Source organism: Filicampus tigris, chromosome 1 (genome assembly GCF_054856515.1).
Source record: "Filicampus tigris isolate MCC_2025a chromosome 1, RoL_Ftig_1.0, whole genome shotgun sequence".
Taxonomy (NCBI): Eukaryota; Metazoa; Chordata; class Actinopteri; order Syngnathiformes; family Syngnathidae; genus Filicampus; species Filicampus tigris.
The window spans coordinates 4,244,815-4,267,398 of NC_141217.1; the positions used below are offsets into that span (position 1 = coordinate 4,244,815).

Consider the following 22,584-nt stretch of genomic DNA (forward strand, 5'->3'; position numbering starts at 1 on the left):
CGAACCCGAACACTAAACAGTATAATTACACCTTAAAAAGGTCAATAAACAAATGAGATTATGATTGATTGAATTTATTGCCAGGGGTGTAGCTAGAAATTTTTTGGTGAGTTGGCCAGAGTGGCACAACGCCTCAGTGAAGGGCAGACAGGGGTAGCCGCACCACCTGTTATTCTTTATCATACTATCCACAGTCGGGGTTTCATGAAATTATATGCACACATATCCAGAACAATGGCCATCAACACTCATAATCAAGTAGGAGCAAATCTAAGTAAAAAACAACATTTTGATGAGCTTAATTTAACACTAGGAGTACCAGGATTTTTACACTACAAGAAGTACGAGGCCCATCAAATTCACGGAATGCTCGGTGGTGCGCTCTAGCAATGACGTCATCCACTAAAATGATTTTTACTCACTGCATTGGCTGGCAACCAATTCGGGGTGTCCGCCGCCTACTGCCCGAAGACGGCTGAGATAGGCTCCAGCACTCCCCGCGACCCTTGTGAGGATAAGCGGAGAAGATAATGGATGGATGGATGGATGGATGGATGGATGGATGGTTGGCGTCCGTGTTAAAGGTGCATAAGCGTTGCTTTTAAAGTCTACATCTGGTTATTAAATGCGAGAGGGGGAAGTTTCGTATGACTATGCGAACCCACATGCAAACCAAACTGCATCAAAACAAATGGTTTGGAGAATTGTCATACTGTAAACCACTGTTGTCAAACTCAAGGCCCGGGGGCCAGATCCGGCCGTGACATCTTTTTATGTGGCCCGCGAAGACAAATCATGTGTTGACATGGTTTTTTTTAAATTGTCTTCAATGTTAACACAACATATTCAATATTTCAAGCATTTGTTACCAATGCTTCATTTAAAATACTTAGAAAAATAGTTTCAAAACTAGTGATCCATCAATTTGTTGTGTATAAGGCAATCAAACATTTACATGGGTTAACAGTCGTAACGGCCACGATGTGGCCCGCGACGAAAATGAGTTTGACACCCTTGCTGTAAACCAACCCATCCCTAGTTATGTTACTTAGCTGTACATACATGTTCACAATCACAGAGTTTTCATCAGTCTTAAACCAATCTTCGTATTGCTAGCTAAACTGCAATGTTTCCTATCTTTATGGGTTTTGTTGTGACTAATTAATTTAGATATTGTCGTTGTTGTGTCTTCATTCTGTGAGTTGCAAACCATGAGTGAGAAGACCATAGAGTGGTCTTCATCCATTAATTCAAATCTATGATCTTTATGGCTGCTCCCATTGCTGTTGGAATTTACTGAATGTAGCCACTTCACATCAACAAGTGATGCTGACTTGGTTGCCAGGTTGGCTCAAATGTTCTCAATCGGGACCTAGGCCTACTGGGCTGGAAAATCAGCCTAGGAATTTGAGCTTTTTTTAAATAAAGACATTTTGGAAGAAGATTCAATTCTTACAATCAACATCAATCAAAATCATTACTTTCGATCCATAGCAAGCAAATAACATGGCCATCACAGTCATGGTTTCGTGACATAAAATGTACACATATACCAATCTTGTACGCACATTCATAATACAAGCAGGAACAAACCTAAGTAAAAAGCAGCATTTAGAATCAGGAAGCATTAGGAGACTTTTGTGTCTTTGTGGTTTTTATATAATTTCAATGAATGAGGTATTTGTCAAAGTATGCAAAATAGCATCAGCCGGTTGTGACAATTGATCACTTGATTTGGTATTATCTTGCTAATAAACGCATGAGATTAACGTAGACTATGCGATAGTACACAAAAGCAAAACCGCTGCAAAGAAAATGTCCTTATCTACTAAATTAAGGTCAGCAAAATGTTGCTTTTTACTTAGATTTGTTCTTGCTTGACTTTGAATGTGATTTTGAGTGTGATGGGCACATGTCATGAAACCCTGACTATGATAATGAATGACAAATGCACGAACGACTACACTTAGCCACATCTCACTGGGTCCTCTGTCACCATAGCTACCCCACTGAAATAGTTCTGGCTAAGACTTTGGTTCAGTTTAACAATTAATGCGAGTCATTCAGTCACTGCCTGACTAAAGCGAGGATGCAAATGGATCTGACAAATGATTTTGTAAATTTAAGATGCATTACATTCGGTAATGTGATAGGTCGTGATAGGTCCCTTCATAAAGGCTCTATTTCAGAGATCGGCTCCACCCTCTTTAATAACTAAAGAAAGCTGACTAAAGAATGCCAGTGTTCATTCCTGTGGAGCAACGTTGCCCCCTGTAGCTAAAATAAATAAATGCATCTTAGGGCATGATCAATGATCATGATCGGGCATGGTCATTAACTACGAATCATGCTACTTGAAGCCACCACTGTTTATTTTCGTGAAAATTAAAGTAAATAGTTCGGTAATCATCACTTTAACCCTTTCATGCACAGTGGTCACTACAGTGGACAGCTATTTAAAAGTTGCTTTCGCCTATATTAATTAATCCAAACTTTAAAAAATATTTTAACCCTTTCATGCATTAATTATGATTTGATGTAATTATTTAAAATATACATATATTTTTTCGATTACTAAATATAGGCGGAAGCAACTTTTAAAAAGCTGTCCACTGTAGTGACCACTGTGCATGAAAGGGTTAAAGGGATGATTACTTTATGCAAATGCAATTATACACATTAAAACGACATTATTTTATTAATAGTTTTCACCCCGTTTACACGCATACCATTGTTTGTGCAGTTCGTCATAACACTATATTTAGATGATAATGTGATTGATGATGTTTTTTTTTTTGTTTGTTTGTGTTTTTAAACCTGTGTAAAAGATTCACAGTAGTGGCTCAAATAGGCTTTTAGACAGAAAACGACCAGATTAACCAGATGACTACGGAAGAGCCTTTTTTTAATTCTTACTTTGATTGTCTAACCACTAGATGGAGACATAAACTCATTATTGATATTATTAGCCTTATTACACTATATGACGTTTGTACAGTTCTAAACTGAGTGAGTCTTTATTATTTGATCTTTTTTATTCAAAAATAAATAGAATGAAAGTAAATATAATGATATTAAATTGAATTACAGTGCATAATTGCACGCATATAATAAATGATTGAAACTCTTTGTGCGTGCGTTTGATTACAAACATAATTTACTGACTTTTCTGCAGCTATCTAATGTGTGTTTTTGGGCACACGTGCAAAATGTAATTGCTTTAGGTTCCAACACTCTTTCTTGTACACAGGCACACACGCTCACTGATTGTCACGCTCACCCACATTCTCCTCCATAAATACATTTCCACTGAAAATCATGCAGCATATAAATCACCATGGTTACTGTAATGTAATAATCACAGTACTTGGAGGGGGCACTGACTGACGATGTTAGAGTGGCAATTTAGAAATTGATGATGAGAGTGAAAGTGCAACGTACAATTCATTTCCAAGCAGATGGAAAATCTGAAAAAGGAGAGTAGCAATAGCATTGTTACCCTCCTAGTTGGAACACTACACAGTTACCCAACCTCTATTATGCCATAACAATTATTTTACATTTGAAAAAAAAAATGGCACCATCAAATAAAAATTTCACAAAAAATAAAGCTGGAAAAATGATGATTTTGTTCAATTTACTTACAAATGTACTCAGTGTGAAATTTGGCCGTGCTTAGTTGAACACAATTCTGTTGTATGGATGGCAATGGATACTATGCCATCTAGTGGCAAAGCTACTGTAGATGAACAAAGATAGCTTAACGTTATTTGCAATAAACAATAATTTTTGGACTAATTAAGTTACATTTGTTCATTTCTCACGGCACCCCTAATGGTCTCATGGCACACACTAGTGTGCCACGGTACAGTGGTTGGGAATCACTGCACTGTACCATTAAACTAATGTGTTTATATTTCAAAGCTTGGAAGGGGCAACAGAAAAAACAATGTTAACCGTACAGTTAAACATTGCGGTAAAAAAAAAAAAGAATTATTGGTGTTAACAATCAAATAAAACATCAGCAACACAGTCATCCTTAATAGTTAAATTTCAAAACATTACAAATTTCTTTACAACTTTAAAATGATGACTTCACATAACTTGAAAGATATGTTTTTCTTCTCACACTCCTCTCTTAACAGTGCTTGTTCAGGCCGTTTGGTTTTTCTTTTGGAGTAAATGTCAAAGACACCCACAGAAATGCCTTAATGCTTTTGCCTGGGGTCTGATGAGATCTGCTGAGGTCTCATATGACGTCTTGCGTGTCAGTGGCTCAAACCATCGAGTTTGTGTGTATCAAATGGAGATCAAATTCAGCAATGTACGATCTTTGAGATTTCACTCTATGGGTAGTATTACATTCATTTCCTTTTGTTGTGAGGGAACATATGATAGGGTCTGATTCTGCTCTGATTTAGTATTGTGTCATTCATTCAAGGATTAAGTTTGGAAACATTCTGGCAGGATCTGTAAGTACAAATGCAGTGTCATCTAAATAGTTGTGAAAGAGCCAGACAGCACTTTGTTCAGACTGGGGCCTGAGAAGAACTCACTATATTGGAGGGGAAGTGTCCTTCCAACCTGCGGCAGCACCAAGCGGCCTTGCAGCACAGGCATCAATATTTTAAGCGGATGGGTGGCCGAGCCATAGCTTATTATTGTTTCTGTGGTGATAGAAATGCATGACAGCATTGTGTATCATCTCTTAAATCATCAAATTCAATATTCAAATTCATAAAAACAACAACAGCTTGTCAACATAACAACATTCTTAATTACTGAAGCCAATTTGCTGTGTTTATGATTGTTGTTTGCATGTGTATGTGAGAAACAAAGCATAAAGGCTTGACTTCTTCCTGAGTGCATTATTGAATATTACAAAGAAGTATCATTCCTTTGAGCTCAGTGACCACCAAGTCGGGATCACAGGGAGGTTTTCGATGGTGATGACGGCCAGTTCGGACATCAAGGAGTCGGGGCTGAGCCGCTGGCCTTGCATCAGCATGATGTTCATGAATAATACAATTCCTATACTGTATTTGGAAGCACTTTGCACTGTGGTGGGGGAGCTTATGAAGGCACATTGATTTTTTTTGTCAAGCAATTTCAGGAAAGAAGTCAACTGAAGTTCAGTGAAAAACAAAATGGGATATTTATAGCCAAGATTCCCAGCTGAGTGCAATCATCACTGCTTTGTTCTTATTGCAGTTGAACACCACACAGCAACCTTGATGTGCCAGAAGCCACATGTGACGTTGTCATGGTAACAATGCATGCTTTCTCTTTCCATTGCCTGTACTGTGTGTGTATCATTGAAAGACAGAATGTAATCACAATTGTTTACTAATGATGAACGTCAGTGATGATCTTGCATTTCTGAAATTATTCCAATAAATATGCCAAGCAGAGACTCCAGCCATATGCAATATGTATACAATACAAGTACTGACGACACATTTGATACTTTTAAAACCGTCTTCTTTTAAAAAAAACAGCAAGTCAAGTGATGAAGGTCTCTGGGTGTGGTAAAACGAGCAAAGCTGCCACAGTTGATTTATGAGGCATTGGAGTCTGCCTCAAATTGCTGTTATGTGTTCTGAATACACTGGCCCGCCACAGTGTGCATGCATTTTCAATTCATAGCTTCTTGTGTAATGTAGTCCACTGGACATCAAAGACACAGTATGTAGGCAAACTGCTCAGGTGATCACCTGACAATCCATCACATTGACTGCAAGCATGAAATAAGCACATCTCTCTCTCTCTCTCTCTCTCTCACACACACACACACACACACACACACACACGCACACACACACACACGCACACGCACACAGTCGATTGAGCTTTGAGTCTGCACTAAGCTCTTTCCATTAAACATTTGCTGCAATAAGCATTTGGGTTAAAAGCTTTCATAATCAGGTATACGCTCTCAATTGATGATGTCCAAGATCAATATTTTCCTTGATGAAAAAGCTTTGCCCACCATATGAATGTGTAGTTGGAGCTCAGGGCCACCCTGAGTCAAAACATGGGCTCTTTTTGCGTGAGCGTGTTAATATATATTTGCTTGTGTGAGTGCCCGTTTCTTGTTTGCGCGGGCAAGCTGCTTCCAACTGGGATCATTAACTAAGTGTGGTGAATACTTTCTTGGAGGTCCACTCAGCACAATGTTAGTCACAAAAAAAAAATCTATTTTACATTAACATCTGATTTAAGTCATTCTCTTGTTCGTGCGAACTAACAAAATAAAAGTACTCTATTTCCTGTTTCCAATATCAGATATTTACTTTGGATATGTTTTGTTTGCAATTATATATTCCTACAAATACATTCAGTAATGCCAAATAACAAGGTCTAGGTGCAGTTGATCAAAGCAGTGGTCTTAAATAAGCATGATGAGATTAGGGTTGAAAGGGGAAAGTCAAATGGGGATGACACAAATGTTTGCTTCAGTATATCACCTTACTGGTTTTTGCTCTGCATTGAAGTAAATGAGGAAAATATCTACAAGCTGTGCAGCAAGAAAGTATAGTGCATGTCTCAAGGTTTGCTTCTTTGGTTGTTTATACTGTTAGTGTGTGGGTGTATTACAGACAATTTGAAAAGTATGCCAGGAATAGTGTACCCCCACCCTCCCCCTACAAATTCCTTCCCTCTATTAAGATCAATACATTTGGCCTTGGGAAAGGAGCTCGACCTACAGTATGTGTGCCGCTACCCATAATTCTTCCTTGTTACATTTTGTTTAGTTTGTATGGATCATACCGTGCTTAATGTTTCACCACACCTACATTTCAAAATTCATTAACAAACTACATCAGAATTCTTGTTTGTCAAATCCGCCCAAGCAATATCAAACAGTAATGTCTTCATGGCTTCCGACTCGTAATGTCTGTGTCCAGACAAACTGTGACATCTCCTTCTAATGGCATTTCGCCTTGACCCTGACAGAGCAACGTGCATCTGCTCTGTGCATTGTTCCTGCGCTCATTGGGAAGCACACAGCAAGGATAGCAGTCAGTAGGGCTAAATTTGTGTTTGTGTTCATTGCAGAAATATTTTCAACATACTTTACACTCAGACATGGTATGTCCTATAGTGGGAAAGGATACTCAAATCAGTAAATTCACTCAATAGCATTTCACGCACCCTGATAAAAATGATCATTAATTAATTTGATCATCTTTACTAATTATGTTGTGTTACAAGTCAAATACACAAAGATTGTAATTTTGTTTCACAGTATGTTAGTCACACTACACAGTACAAATTGGATGGAAGTGGGCTACGCTTATCGAAAACGCTACTTTTACTTGTATAAAACTGAACAATACTGGTTAGCCACATGATGGCTGCAAATATTAGAAACAGCTGCACTGTAGTTGTACACCATAATAGACTACAACAACCAACCTGCTGTTAAATTAAAACGTCTCTGAAAATTATGATGGTATTATTATGAGATTAAAATAATAGTTAGTAGTGTTAGTGTTCGAGTTCATGTATTGTGTTAGTGGATGTAGTTGTGACCAGTGCTAAATTAAATAGTAAATAATTGGTACAATTACTAATATCATGATCATCCTAAATGTGCCTTACAGGGGTTTATTGGGTGTTAAAGCAGGATACATATAGTACATTTAGTGTTCCCGTCATACTATTTGATAGACAGACAGTGACTTGTTCAGAAATCAGTGGCCACATCTTTTCCCTCAGAGAGATTCAATGTTGTTTCCTTGGCAACAGGCACCCCCTCCTTTACCCTTGCTTCTTCTGGACTGATCCATGCGTACAATAGGGTAGTAGTATGCCTCTCCTTGGTTCAAAGTTTATTTATTGCCCCCCTAATGAACGAAGTGTGAAAAAATAACTACGCTGTTAAATAACCAGTAGTCCGAAATGATCGTAATATGCGGCCAATTATTGATTACGAATGTGTTACTACAGTTTTGACGCGTGGGACACCCCCTTGCGTGACGCATTTACTCGCGTCCATGAACTGTCAAAATCGCTTGTTGCTTCCTCCTGAGCCTAAAAGTAGTGAGCGAGCTTGTGAGATTTACGACAGCCACATTACTGAAGCATATTTAGAACGCTTCCAAAAAGTTACCTGTCGCAAGGCAGCGGGAGGTCTGAGAATGGTCACGTTTGCTTGATCATCGTCATTAGGCGGGCCGCGGCTCCCGCACCTCCGACCGCCATGCAGAGTAGCGCAGCCACGCGCAGCTGGATGTGACAGATTCGCCATCAGGTAGGAGGAAAGCGAGTTAGCTTAGCCGTTAGCTGCTTTTGCCATTGCTCGAAATAGTGAACCGTCCACTGGGCGCTGATAAAAGGTAATGAAACAAGTAAAAGCAGACATGTGGGTAGTGGTCCCTTATATTCACTATTGTGGAACTGAATAAATCCGTCATCGCTATCTAGCAGGCGTGTTGGTGCATAAAGTTCACAATGATCAACATGTTGTTGGTTATTCTGAGGTACTATTGCAGATGCAAAGCCCCATGGAATGTACTAATAAGTACATACAAGCGCTCAGGTGTAGGTGAGCAGAACACAGAAGCGTCCACGCCTTGCTCATGTAAATAATAGGGATTTAACATATCCAAACATCACGATACGAGAATTATCATGATATTGTAGGGAGGTTGGTGATATAAAAAATCTCACAATACTGCATAAAAACTTAAGATGTTGTTTTAAAAAAAAGCTCATAATATTGAAAAAAAAGCACAATATTGTGGTTTTTTTTTATCATAACAGCAGTGACGAAGAAATTGGCATGGCCAGTCGTTTCGTTGTCATGCGTTACTGTTGGCTCAGTGGGGCCAAGTCTCCTGGCCTATGGAGTTCATCTGAAGCGGGCGAAAAGTAATGTTTTTTTTGGCCAGAGATATGCCGCTTTTAATATCGTGACATGACGCAGACGATAGTGTGGCAATTTTATGATATCGCCATTATTGTTACATCAGCAATAAATAAGTTTTACTTTTAAGTGCAATGCGTCCTCTTGAAAATGTCATTACTTTATGTCCATGTGCGAAACATGAAGCACAGTGAAACAGGCACCAGTTCTAGTTCTACAAGTTACCAAGAAGATAGATTATGCTCCATTCACTAACACTGATAGTAAAGTGCAGTGTACTGTGCTGTTTTAGGAAAATAGAATTGTTTGTCTAAAGTAAAAACCAATAAGAGTAAACAATCCATGCTGGAATTAAATTGATTTCAGATTAAAATACAATAAACTAATCAATCAGTGTGGATTGATTGTGTGATATAATGGATTTGTAGCAGAAGGAAACACAACTGCTTGATATTTGACTACAGCTAATAATAGAAAAAGGCAGCTGTCTTTTCATTGATCTGCATTTAGTGGCTTATTTGTAAGCCTAGTTCTCTTTGTCATGATTGGCCAGCCATTTGCTTGTTCTCATATATTTTGAGGAACATTTGCATGCATATTCATTTGGTGTAATTTGTCATTGTTTTCAGAAGAGTCATTTTTCTATTTGGCTATAAAGCCACTTCAGTTCCCAGAATGTCTAAATTAAATTACTTTGGAGTGTCCAGGCAAGCTGGGGTCAAATAGGACAGTGATGATAAGAGGGGAGTGGATACCATAAGGGAAGGAAGTGGCTCAGCTTGTTTGCCCATGAGCCTTTTGTTTTGTGTGGTTTGTGTTCCTGCTGGAAAAATCTATTTAGGAGAAAGGCAGCCTGTAGTTACATGGGGGAAATTGGACATGAGCTAAAATTGTCATTTGCCATTGTTTAGGAATCAAATTAAAAAAATCTATTAACTAATTCAGTGCCAGACATTTTCAGACCCACTTTTACCCTAACGTTTGAAAAATATTTTAAAAATATATAAATAAGTTCCTGGGAATGAATGGCTTGACTGTGAAAAGACAAATAAGTATCTCCTTGGCAGTGAATGAGTTAAATCAATCAATATTGATTGATTGATTTAACTCATTCAATCCCAAAGACATATATATATATATCAAGGCATGAATGTCCTTTTACTATGCTCCCAAATAGCAGTCGCTAGATTGCTTGTTCACACACTTTAACAGATTGTCCGCGCTTTTGGCAAAAGGTGTAAAGGTGGTGGGGATAGCCATATTTAAAAGAAGGTTTTGAGCTTTCGATAGCTTTGCTGTTTTTCACTGTGGAACATTTGGGCAAGCATTTCAAATGCAAAAAGAAGGTTGAAGTAATGGAATTAGAAGTAATAGTAGAAAAGGTAAGCAAAATTATTACGCAGTAAAAGTTCCTTGCTATTGTTCTAGTCCTAGCAAAATTATGAGCCGTTCTTCTTAAAACATAATTTTACTCGCCAGTATGGCCTTTCAGCACCTCACTTCCGGGTTCGTGTTACGCAACCAATTGGGTGCCTGTAATACAGGCACCCGATTGGCTGCATAACCCACGTGATGATTTGAGACGTCTGAAAAAATGCACTGATGATTGGCTGACTGGCGCACGTAACATTTCTCCCGTGGAGCTATGTACACAAAAACCAGCCGTTGTACGCTCGGAGTTACAGCACATTTTCTTCCGATTAAACAAAAATAGATATGTCACCGCGACATGCTGTTGTCTGGTGGGGAGCAGTGTCTGTGGTTGAAACTTCCACTTCGCCCGACTTCCACGCCTTGCATTGGATAACACATCAGTACGGAGCCCCTAAGGCAGGGGTATCAAAGTCAAATTGACGGAGGGCCAAATAAAAAATTTTGCGACAAGGCAAGGGCCGGACTGATAGAATGTTCATTGAAATTTTTTTAAACGTCCAGATTGGATCGGGTCCTTCGCGCCTGTTGATGATGTTGCGCTTTATATTTCTGTAATCTATTTCTTTGCCTCTGTGTTTGACACCCCCCTAGCTGTTGTGTTTTTATGTTCCGAGTTACTAAATGAAAAATAAAATAAAGTACATTAGTGCTACTTTTGCGAGGCAGCTCGTACGTCACTTGTGCTTATGGCCCGAGAAGAAGTCGCTGCCTGTCTTGTGAAACAAGATCAGTGGAACGTTTGCGTTTCTCCTGCCAAACTGGAAACAATTTTCTGGTTGACTCGGGCTGCACGATTGTATGAACTGTACAAAATGCGAAATAAAACGGAGAGGATCATATGATTGGTATGATGTCTCCAGCTGACTCTATTTTAGAGTGGCAAGGTATGGATGTGGGTGCTCCTGTCAGAGAACACAGGCCCGTATTCCACTTGGCACGTCTATTTATCGTGGTCTGCAACAACACAGACAAAGAATAACCTAGCAACATCATCCAATGCATATCCATTAGTTAACAATATACCTAAACATTACAATTCACTGTATTAAGGAATTAAACAACCAAACAATACATACAATACACATTCACACGTTTCATCACTAGAATAGTAAGCATACTAGCCGAAATAACTAACTAGTGTTCATCAATGTGACATCACTCACAAGAACATATCAAGGTTATTATGTACAGCAGTTACCTGACACGAGCCTAAATGATTAAACTCACCTTTTAACATTTACACACAACAACCAACATGGTGAAACACGGGAAATCTGCAACTACTGAGTTTGCTGGTACAAACAAACTACTAGCTAGCTGTGTTGATGGAGGAAAATGAAAAGAAACCACGTTTCTCGCTATCAACACTGAGCGCTTGAGGAGCATCCATTGCCTGCTCACAGTGTGGGACATCTCAGAACTACACCGAAACTCAATGAATTTATTATCAAATGCCAACAATTACCAATACTAAAAAAACGTGGGATTTCTAACATGAAGTAATTCTTAATAAAGCGTATTTTACGCCGAATAACCTTTCACCACAATCCGATTCTGAAAGCCACGAAAAGTGACGTGAAGTCTTCAGTCTGCACGTAGACGACCGAAGGACGCAAAAGTTGCGGTAATGTTCGTTATAACAACAGCCAGGGGGTGGCAAACATAGATGCAAATAAATATATGACAGAAAGAGTGTAACGAACTGGGTTATTTGTGTTGTGGTCGAATGTGTGTCTTGCCAAGTTGTGTTGTTTCCGAGGTTCATGAATGCATCGAGCTGGATGGGCGGGCATGCGAGCGAGAGGAGCCGAGGACGAAGAGGAGAGCCGTTGCTCTTTTTTGACTGAACGGTTGTTGTACTGTATTGGTGTCGGCTGCAGCCCACAGTAGCCGGTTGGACTAATAAAAACGTGATAATTAAACTACGTCTGTGTTCTTGGAAGATGCTACAATATATTTTAAAGCGTGACATCATCGGCAGGCACGAAGGACCCGATCACATCTGCTACCCACACCGGCTTGCTGCGGGCTGCGGGCCGGATTTAATAAAGCAATATCATCGCAGGGGCCATAGAAAACCTTCTCGCGGGCCGGATGTGGCCCACGGGCCTTGACTTTGACATTCCTGCCCTAAGGTGACATGGAAACGCTTCCTTTGTTGCTTTTCTTTACCCGGAAAATGACCCGTAAGTACATAAACACGCATTTAAAAAAAAATGCGTTCCCTCGCAAAAATTGCGAGATAACGCAAAGTTTTTTGCGAGGGAACGCAAATCTTTGCGTGTCACCTTAGGGGCTCCGTACCAGACCGTGTACCATATGACTTTCCAGCAAAACAATGAGGCTTACTTTTGTGTTGCCCTCTAAAAATAGTTGGGTTAAAAATAACACAATTTTGGGTCAAAAATGGCCCGATCTAGTACTTGAGTCAATTTGACCCAACTTTCTGGCTCGATTTTGCAGAAAATAATCAAAAAAATGGGTAGTTTTGTACAAAACAACCCCAAAAATTGGGCTGATTTGTACAAAACAATGCAAGAAGATGGGAGAAATTGTGCATCGGTTCTTTTTTGACCGAAAATTGTGATATTTTTAACCCAACTGTTTTTATAGGTGTGTGAGCTTTCACACAACATTGCAGTATATAAACTGACGTCAATACCGTGATAAAACCAAACCATCAGCTCTTGACATTGTCACAGCAGGTTTTTCTGATGAAAATTAAAACAAATAATAATGAAAAAAAAACCATATATGAGCCGCACCTATCTATGTTGAAAAATAAGGCCCGTGCACGGCGCGTCATCGGTGACGTTGCTACCGGGTTAGCCACCATGTTGGGAGTGCACTGGAGGTGACGTGACTACTGTTGTTAAGCAAAATGAACTCGCTGAAATATATAAACATGGTGAACAGTTGCTGTGTTAGGAGGTGCAGCGATTCCAGCCACCCACGATCGTAAAGGAAGAAAATTTAACAACGGACTGAGTTTGGTTCGCTTTTATTTATTTTTTATTTATTAACCATTTACTTGTCATCTTTTCAAAATAAACATATTTAAGAAAAAAAAAAAATCTGTTTTTGTACCGAAAATATGTCGAACCGAAGTTTCCAAGAAACTGAACCGAAATGTGATTTAGTGTATAGTTACACCCCAAATAGTATTGTATTCCAGGAGGACTGCCCCTAAAGGTGGCAGAAAAATCCACAAAATAGCCGCACTGGTCTATAAGCCGCATAGTTGAAAACCTAGGAAAAAAGTAGTGCCTTATAGTCATCTCTCTTGCTTCATTGTACTTTTTAGCGCCGACTCTCAGTCACATCGCCTTAGGGACACACTTGGCTCCACGCCGAAGGGGCAAAAGTCGACGCGGTCCTGCTCCTAGCAGCCGTACCATCGCAGACAGTCCAGCAGCATCAACATTTTCTGCCCAAAAAAAAAAAAAAAAAAAGTGGACAAACAAAACAATGGATGTTTGTGCATCTGGCATATGCAATCGTGGGTGTACCAGTTAGTAGATCAGCTTCCACATCTCTTTGAATGCATAATCAAGTTTGTCCCCATCTTTGCATGCGCAAACCTTTCGCCCGTATCCCACTGAGGGGCGAACGTTTGCGAGTGTTTATGAAGGTAGCCAATGTTTCGTTCTCGTTGGGGTTCGTGAGGGCTTGTTCAAGGTCGCCAACATTGCGTTGCGACAAGAAAAAAACAAAACTGTCGGCGAGCATCTGGCAAACGTTTGGAAAATGTTTGGCGAACGTTTGTGACCTCGAACGGACCCTGACGAACCGTGACATGAACGGACATTCGCTACCTTCGCCAACACGTTGCCCCACGGTGGGATTCGGGCTTTTGATAAATTAGGCCATTGGAAGGAGTGAGGTTACTACGGTCTTGGAAGGTTTGAGGATACAGCATTGGCGCTACGGACTCTGAGGGTGCAAAGATCCAATTGTGGTACTATGATCTTGGAAGGTAAGACGGCACTAATATTAGAGGTCTGGGAAGGTGACAGGATCTGTTAACGCGTCACACAATAGCAGTGTGTGCCACAGAGTTTTCCCACCCAATGACGATAGCAGTGAGCAGCCTCATTTCACAAGGGCTTTTAATCTTCCTGATGCTTTACTCCAGTAAACAATTTAATGAATCTCTTAACATCACTGGCAGACTGTTGATTGGGTTTGCATATCAGAGGATTGAAAAGCATGTTTAGCCCGCCGGTATCAACGAAACACCCAGGCTGCTGTGTCATTCGCAGCTTTTGTTTCAGACTTTGTATGAGACTGAGACTGACGGTACAGCTGTTCGATTGAATCTGGATTTCTGACTCATCAGTTCTGTGATGCCCCGGCTTCACCGCTCACATGATGCCGACCGGCTTGTCATCAATTGGATGGAGGGAGGTGGGGTGTACTGGGTGGGCCGACCCGCCGCCAGTAACAGAAACATTCAATGAACCGCGATTATCCAGTCCAGTAAACTCAGATTTATGATTAAAATTCCATGCGAAAGGCAGCTTAGAGGACAAGAGGAAGAGAGATGCGAGTAATTGGAGTGTCTGTCTGGATGATGAGGGGAGGGGGTGCGGCGCTCTTGTTTCCTGGGGGGGATGGTGTGACATATCAATAGAACACAGACAAGGACAGAGAGGATCATCCTTATGAACTAAGTGGTGGTGCATGTCGACTTCTCAGACATATTTGTTCAATATGACATAGCTTTGACTGGCAGGAGTGACATAACGACTTGCTTGGCAGGGCATGAAATTGGGGAAATACCTCGACAAGTTAGCATTCAGAGGATGTTACTGTAAGCGCAGTTTTCTCCTCATTGCCTACTCTCTTCCAATAGAGATGCCCAGACAGCATTGATTCATAGCTGCTCTTCTCCCATTGGCTGGAGCGCTGAAAGGGCGGTGCTGTGTCTCATGCTGGTGGGCAGGAAGGGGCTGGCTTTAGGGTGTGTGAGTGTGGGTGGGATTGCTGGAAATGTTTCATCCAAATAGTTGAAGTCGGCACTCGGCACTCTTCTGCTTTCTGCTTGCATGTCCGTCCGCCCGCTTGCCCGCTTGCCTGCCTCACTCGCTTGCTTGCATGCCGCGCGGCTGAACGTGAGACAGATACTGAGAGGGAGCCCGTGTCGGCGTGGACCTCTGGCTGCAGCATTGGGCAGCGTGCGAGGAATGACAACAGTTCACATGGTCATTAACTCCAGTTGCTGAGGCAGACTGCCGCACTGTAGCCCGGTTCCACACAAGGTGCCTCCTGTGTTGGGGACAGCAGACGGCCAAGCTCGGGGACCGGCTGAAACCAGGTGGGAAAGCACGGTCATTTTTCAATAGTTTGCTGCAGTGTGCTGCACACCAGTTCAGGTGGGAGGAGAGGGAATGTTTTAGCTGTGTGAAAGTGTCAGGCTGAAAATGAGAACCTCACACTTTGGCCCTTTACTGTAGTTTCCAGTAGTCATGCGCTTTATGCACCAACTCCTGCCCGTGAGTGAGTGTGGCATTATCACGGCAGTGGATTCACTCTGCCAACAGTGCAAATGTCAGAAGTTTTTTTTGGGTTACATGGCTTGCGTATTTTTCTCTTGTGTGTGTTTGTTGGGGCGGGGCATATCGCTACTGGTTATACTTGCGAATGTTTCCTTGTACGCCTTGGCTGGAAAATCTTTAGCATCGTTTAATGTAAAGCCACCAATGATTTTCCTCATGCATGTATGCACAGCCTTTGGTAATTTGTCTCTTGCGTAAAAATCGGCTATCGTTCACAACTTTGCGCAATATCTGGGCATGCTTTGGTCTATCGGTTAATGCTAAAAGGCCAAAGTGATGTTGTACGTCTGGCGGCGGAGCAAACGAATCGAGAGATGAAACGATCTGAATATTTGAAATTGTGATGTCATCAGTATTATCACAATAATACTAAAAGAAATTTAAAAGAAATAACATTGTATATGCACAAAGACAAATCATTGCGATTTTATTGTAAAAGAACTTCAACTTTTCTGCTTCCTGTCATTCTCTCATTGATGCTAATTATGGGAAATTTTGAACTGTATAAAAACTACTCTGTCTGAAACCTATCAATATGATCCGAGCTCCCTTATACTACTCACTAGAAGGCTTGGAAAAGTGGCTAAATATAGCAACAAAGATGATTATTAGGCATGTCTGTTCACAACCATGTTTTGCAAAATGTCTGTGGGGACATAATGTCCTAATTGACCAGCCCTAGAAGATATGTATGTACCGGTAGTGCTTTTAAAAGAATATGGTAATGTACAACAGTGGTCTCCAACCACGTGGGCCACTTCAGACTGGGTCACGGCGGGCCGCACAGATGCATTGTTAACACAAATGTTATCACACATTTTATCAGTGAGTAATTAAAATAAAAAAATAAATGAAACTCGGCCCATTCTCTATCAAAATTTTCAGGAAATTATTTCTTCATACGTGCTTCTCTCTTCTGACGGTTGCTGTAAATTCAGGTGATGACTTGCCTAAAAATAGTAGGGAGACCACCCCAAGACCACATACATATACCAAATGTAGCCCATTTCAGTGTTTATAATGTAAGCGTGATGGAAAGTGGTAGGTTATCTCATCTAACAAGGAGAAAGGCCCAGCCCATATCATGAACAGGGCCATTTGGGTCACAAGCTAAGGCTATTATGATGTGCACTGTGCCGTATGCCAATCTGCTGACTCTGTAAAATGCTACTTGTGTTGCATCTGAGTCCTTGGGAAGTCACACTCATCTGTCCTTATGGCGCTTGGTAGTCAACTCCAGGAGCTCAGGCTTATGCCAAATGCAATTTAGCACTGTATTAAATCCACATGGACCCTCTGAGAGGAGGAAAGGTGTAAAGGAACAGTTTGCAAATGAACAAGCCACTGACGTCACCTTGAAAGTTAGGTTAGGCTTTCAGAAACAAAAGGTCATTAAAAAAAAAAAAAAGCACCTTCATTTTTCCATTACACGCAGAAATGGAACATTTTCGAAGGTCTTGAAAATGTGCTCCAGTCTTCACAGCCTTGAATAACATTGACCATTTTTACCTCTTGGCCATGCAAATGACTCCACAGCAGTGGTTTTCCACAATAAAATGGCAATAAGTGGAAATGCAGCCACACGGTTGGATGGCCATGAGCAACTCTGTCACAGTAATTTGTGCACAGTAACCACGTACATAAATTGAGGGTCGTCTGTATCTCGTATATTACAATTACAATGAAGTTGGAACGTTGTGTAAAACAAATTAAATAGAATACAATAATTTGCAAGTGATTTTCGAACTATATTCAGTTGAATACATTATAAAAGGTATTTAAGTTCAAACTGGTGATGATTTTTGCAAATACAGTATTCTTTTATTTAGAATATGGTGCACCTTTCAAAAAATGTGGGACAAGGGCGTCAAAAGACTTGGAAAGTTGAGGAAAGCTAAAAAAAAAAAATACATGTTTGAAACATTCCACAGGAGAACAGGTTAATTGGAATTAAGTGAGTGTCATGATTAGGTATAAAAGAAGCATCCCCGAAAGGCTCAGTTATTCAAAAGCAAGAATGGGGCAAGGTTCACCACATTGTGCGAGCAAAAAGTCTAACATTTTAAGAACAGCATTTCTCAATGTCAATTGCAAGAAATTTAGGGATTTCACCATCTGCGGGCCAGAATGGGGCAAGGTTCACCACATTGTGCGAGCAAAAAGTCCAACATTTTAAGAACAGCATTTCTCAATGTCAATTGCAAGAAATTTAAGGATTTCACCATCTGCGGGCCATAATATCGTTAAAAGATTCTGAGAACATGGAGAAATCTCTGCACGTAAGCAGCAAGGCCAAAAAACATTGGATGCCCATAACCTTCGATCCCACACTGAATTAAAAACGGGCATGATTGTGTAAAGCAGTGTTTTTCAAACTGTGTGCTGCTCTGCTACAACTATATTGCCAGGTGTGCCGTGGGAAATTATCTAATTTGTGTGCCTGTGCGGTCTAGCGCCTGGCAGCGTAATCATGTCTTTACTACATTGTAGTACTCTTTCATACCAGCAGGTAGCAGCAGCAGCAGGTAGCTAATTGTCTTTGTTTAGCGACAAGCGATTTAGTGACGCATGTTTATCCAAACAGGCTCATGTTTCACACTGAGTAAGTATCAATATGAAACATTATAAAATACTTTTTTCTTTGTGTTTATTTGATTCCTATTCAAGACGTTATAATGTAACGCCATTCTTCAATGTTAAAAAAATGCTAATATAAACAATACAACACTTATATTGTTAAAATAAGATCTTTTTTCACAATTTCAGATGGTGGTGTGCCGCGGGATTTTTTTCAATGAAATAAATGTGCCTTGACTCCAAAAAGTTTGAAAAACACTGGTGTAAAGGATATTCCCACCTGGGCTCAGGAACGCCTCAGAGAACAAATGTCAGTTAGGCTAATCGCGACATCTGCAATTTAAAGTTAAAACTCTACCATGCAAAGCAAAAGACATTTGTCAACAACACCCAGAAAGGCCACCTGCTTCTCTGGGCCTGAGCTCATCCGAGATGTAAAGTGGAAAAGTGTGCTGTGGTCTGAAAACTCCACATTTCAAATTACTTTGGGAAATCATGGATGCCATGGTTGACCATCCTGATTGTTATCAGGACAAAGTTCAAACGCCAGATTCTTTGATGGTATGGGGCTGTGTTATAGCCATGGCAACTTTTATATCTGTGAAGGCACCATTAATGCTGAAGGGTAAATATTGGGGATGTACAATATATCGAAACAATATTGTTACAGTGGTAATGGCCCATGCAATATGTATATTGCAAAGACGTGCCATAAGTTTCATGTGGAGTTGTATGCTTGTGTATGAATTTGACCAGTCAGATGCAACCTTAAATGTGCATCAAATGGCATTTCTTTAGGTACATGTTAAATATCGCAATAAAACATATTGCTGGATTCAACACCCATATCGCATATTGCATGTTTTTACAATATTGTGCAGCCCTAGTACGTAAGTACAAATTTTGAAGAAGCAACTTCTCCAGGGACTGCTGTGCTTATTTCAGCAAGACAATGCCAAAACACATTCTGCACATGTTACAACAGTGTGGCTTCATAGTAAAAGAGGACGGGACCTGTCTCCCATTGAAAATGTGAAGCGTAAAATGACAACGGAGACCCCAGACTGTTGAGCAACTAAATGTGTACATCAAGCAAGAATGGGAAAGAATTCCACCTTAAAGCTGTAACAATTAGTGTACTAAATTCAAAAATGCTTATTGAGTGCTGTTAAAAGAAAAATATGCCCCTGTCCCAGCTTTTTTTAAATGTGTTGCGAGCATCAAATTCAAAATGTGTGAATATTAAAAAAAAACAAAAAAAACAGTTTGAACAACAAATCTCTTACTTTTGATGTATTCTGTAGAATAGAGGGTTTGCAAAGGGGCTTTCACTTGTATAGCGCTTTTAGCGCCGTAGGCACAAAAGTGCTTCATACTGTTTCCTCGTTCACCTACTGACGAAACAGCATCCGGAGCAACTGGGGGTGGGGGTGGGTGGTCGTCTGTGGGGTCAGTATCTTGCTCAAGGACACTTTAACATGGTCACAATAGCCGGGGATCGAACCCCCTAACCTCTGTGTTGGGAGATGACCACTCAACCATGCCACCCGCAAATCATTGTATTCTGTTTTTATTTACATTTTGGTTGCAGTTTAGTTTTATGCAGTCCACACCTGGCCTCTGCCATAATAACCTAGTCACAATGCTAACAATGCGCAAAAGTAGCTTAGATAAAATGCAACACAAAACACAGTCATATAGAGTGCACATGCATCAGCCTAATGGGTTACATACTGTGTGAGGTATTCAGAGGTCAAGCCAATGACTTTCACTTGAGACACCCCAGTTCCGCTGACTCTCATACAATTAAGCAGACTAGTAAGCTAATGCCCTTGCCAGCTGTCTTTAGTAAGCATCAGTAATCCATAAAGTCTACTACTGTGGTGCATTCTTATACAGTATGTCTGTCCTGCTTCACAGGTCATTTCGTCTTTCCCCTTGACACAGAGATGCACACTAACTCTAAACACTTTTAAAACAGGTGAATCGCTGTCCAATGTCCAGGATTATTTGCATCGTCCAGTGAATTTTAATGAATATATATATGAATATGAATCTGTTTGAACACTGCATTTCACCAATTTGAATTTCCTATTGTGAGTGTGTTAATCTCTGCAATCAAAACATTGGGTGTTGTTGGACCATCTGGCCTTTACTTCCTTCAGTGCGGCATGGTGCCTGAAGACCACTGGTTCAGCTCTGTGTAAACTAAGACAGACACTAGCAAGAGCTGAATTAGGCTAAGCCAAAAGAAGTTTATGCTGTCTTAAAACCTGAATCTGACCAACTCTAAACTAAAGCCGCATGCACTGCATATGCTGGAGTAGGCAGTGCTTGCGGTCTACAGTTTGACATCTAGAATGACAGTTTTCATGACCCTCGAAAGTCCTTCCCCAAAAAACTAAAACTCTGTGATGGATGTGTTCCCAATCAAGACAACACAATCATTTGAGGAAGACAAAATGATTGCAATGAGGAAGAGGGGAGGGAATGGCACTGTTTCGCTTTCGTTCATTCTGACAAAGTAGGGTAGCTTCACTACAGACTTTTTATGAGTTCTAAAAATAATGAGGTTTAATTGTTAAAGGTCAGCTCTGGCATGATTTTCACCTGACTGTCTCTTCTACAGCGGTTGCCTGTCTCCGTGGGGAGACATTGTGAAATTAAATCATGCCTTGGAGAGGGAAACTGCTCTTCTGAACAATTTGGCCGGGAAGCTTCTCATTTGGTTAGCCATGATCAGACAAGTGGGACGGGTTCTGTTAGACAATGTCCTGGATTCAAGAGGTTTGGAGCAGTGTAGTGTTGGTGGGCTATTTCAGGAAGAAGTTACTTGAAAATTTGAACCCGTATTACCCAGATAAATAATGATGTCGTTTGTATAGAAGAAATAGATAAACAATGAACTAAACAAGAACTCTACATTAACCAGGTCGTCTAATTTTGTTACAGAATTAGTTGTACGTTTAGTGCAAGTATATCATTGACAATGATTCAATGGTGGATTATAATACACCAAATATGTGAATTGTTAACTGCTTTGACACTCTGGAATCAGTGTATATCTCAGGACACCGGCCTATGTCATAATCATGTCGAGTGCTGGCATATGCATCTGTCTTAGTCACTCTCTGGCTACTGGACAGTTGCCCAGACTAATTTTGTGCTGGGTGGTTTTCGTTTGACGACACCATCAAGCCAGCATGGCTATACTGGGTGAGTCAGATTCAAAGGTTCTCGTCTTGTCCCTCGCCTCACATCACCGAAGTTCTTGCCATTCCTTGCTTTGTATGTTGAATAGCAGTTGCATTACTGGTTGACTGCTGTGTATTTTAACCAGCCACAAGAAATAAAAACATCCCAGATGGCACCTATGTTCTTATTCTGTTCCTCTGGCTCTCTCCCCACTGCAGATTGAAGATAGAAAGCTCCACGTGAGACAGCATCTCTACTTGATGACCCCTGACAAGTTTTGAAGAGTTCCTGAGCCCAACTGGAGTCGCGATAGGACACTCAGACGCAACGGTTGCTTTAATCCTCTGAACTTCTTCCTGTTCCCCATCATTGATACATCATACATTTTTGGACAGTTTGGAGACATTGGGACAACCAATTGAACTCATCTCGGACCATGCTTCGTCCGCTTTGCCCGAGGTTGCACTTGAGTCTTGCTGAATGACGAACAATCCACACTTTAACTGGCAAACACCACGATAAAAGTGCAGTCCCATGCTCTGCTAACACACAAGACTTCACTAGTCCCTTTCCTATCTACAGAGACGGATCATATCCCCTGAGTGAAAGTGATTAACTTTCAGCTGCAACTTCCGTCACTTGTTTTCTGTTTTTCCTGGAATACATTGTAACCACTCCTCAGAGGACGGCCCTCCTCCGTAAACTGAGCAGCTTTTCTCCAACTAAGATAGCAAGGCAGACATGGCTCTGAATATTGCCTCTATACGAGATACAAAATGGCTGACCCTGGAAGTGTGTCGGCAGTTTCAGAGAGGGACTTGCTCACGCAGTGATGAAGAGTGCAAATTTGCCCACCCATCGAAAAGCTGCCAGGTGGAAAATGGGAGAGTGATTGCGTGTTTTGACTCCCTAAAGGTAAGGATATTCTCTTACAGTATAAGCAGTTAA

At 40.7% G+C, this 22,584-nt stretch overlaps 1 protein-coding gene across 1 annotated transcript in view; it reads left to right on the forward strand.

Moving 5' to 3' along the window:
• The first annotated feature begins 15,291 nt into the window (after window positions 1-15,291).
• LOC147152549 (muscleblind-like protein 2a) overlaps window positions 15,292-22,584 on the forward strand; it is a 62,597-nt gene continuing 55,304 nt past the window's right edge. Inside the window, 2 exon segments of the mRNA XM_086048427.1 lie at window positions 15,292-15,623; window positions 21,855-22,551. Coding sequence (XP_085904553.1) covers window positions 22,378-22,551 — 174 coding nt within the window. The 5' untranslated portion in view covers window positions 15,292-15,623; window positions 21,855-22,377.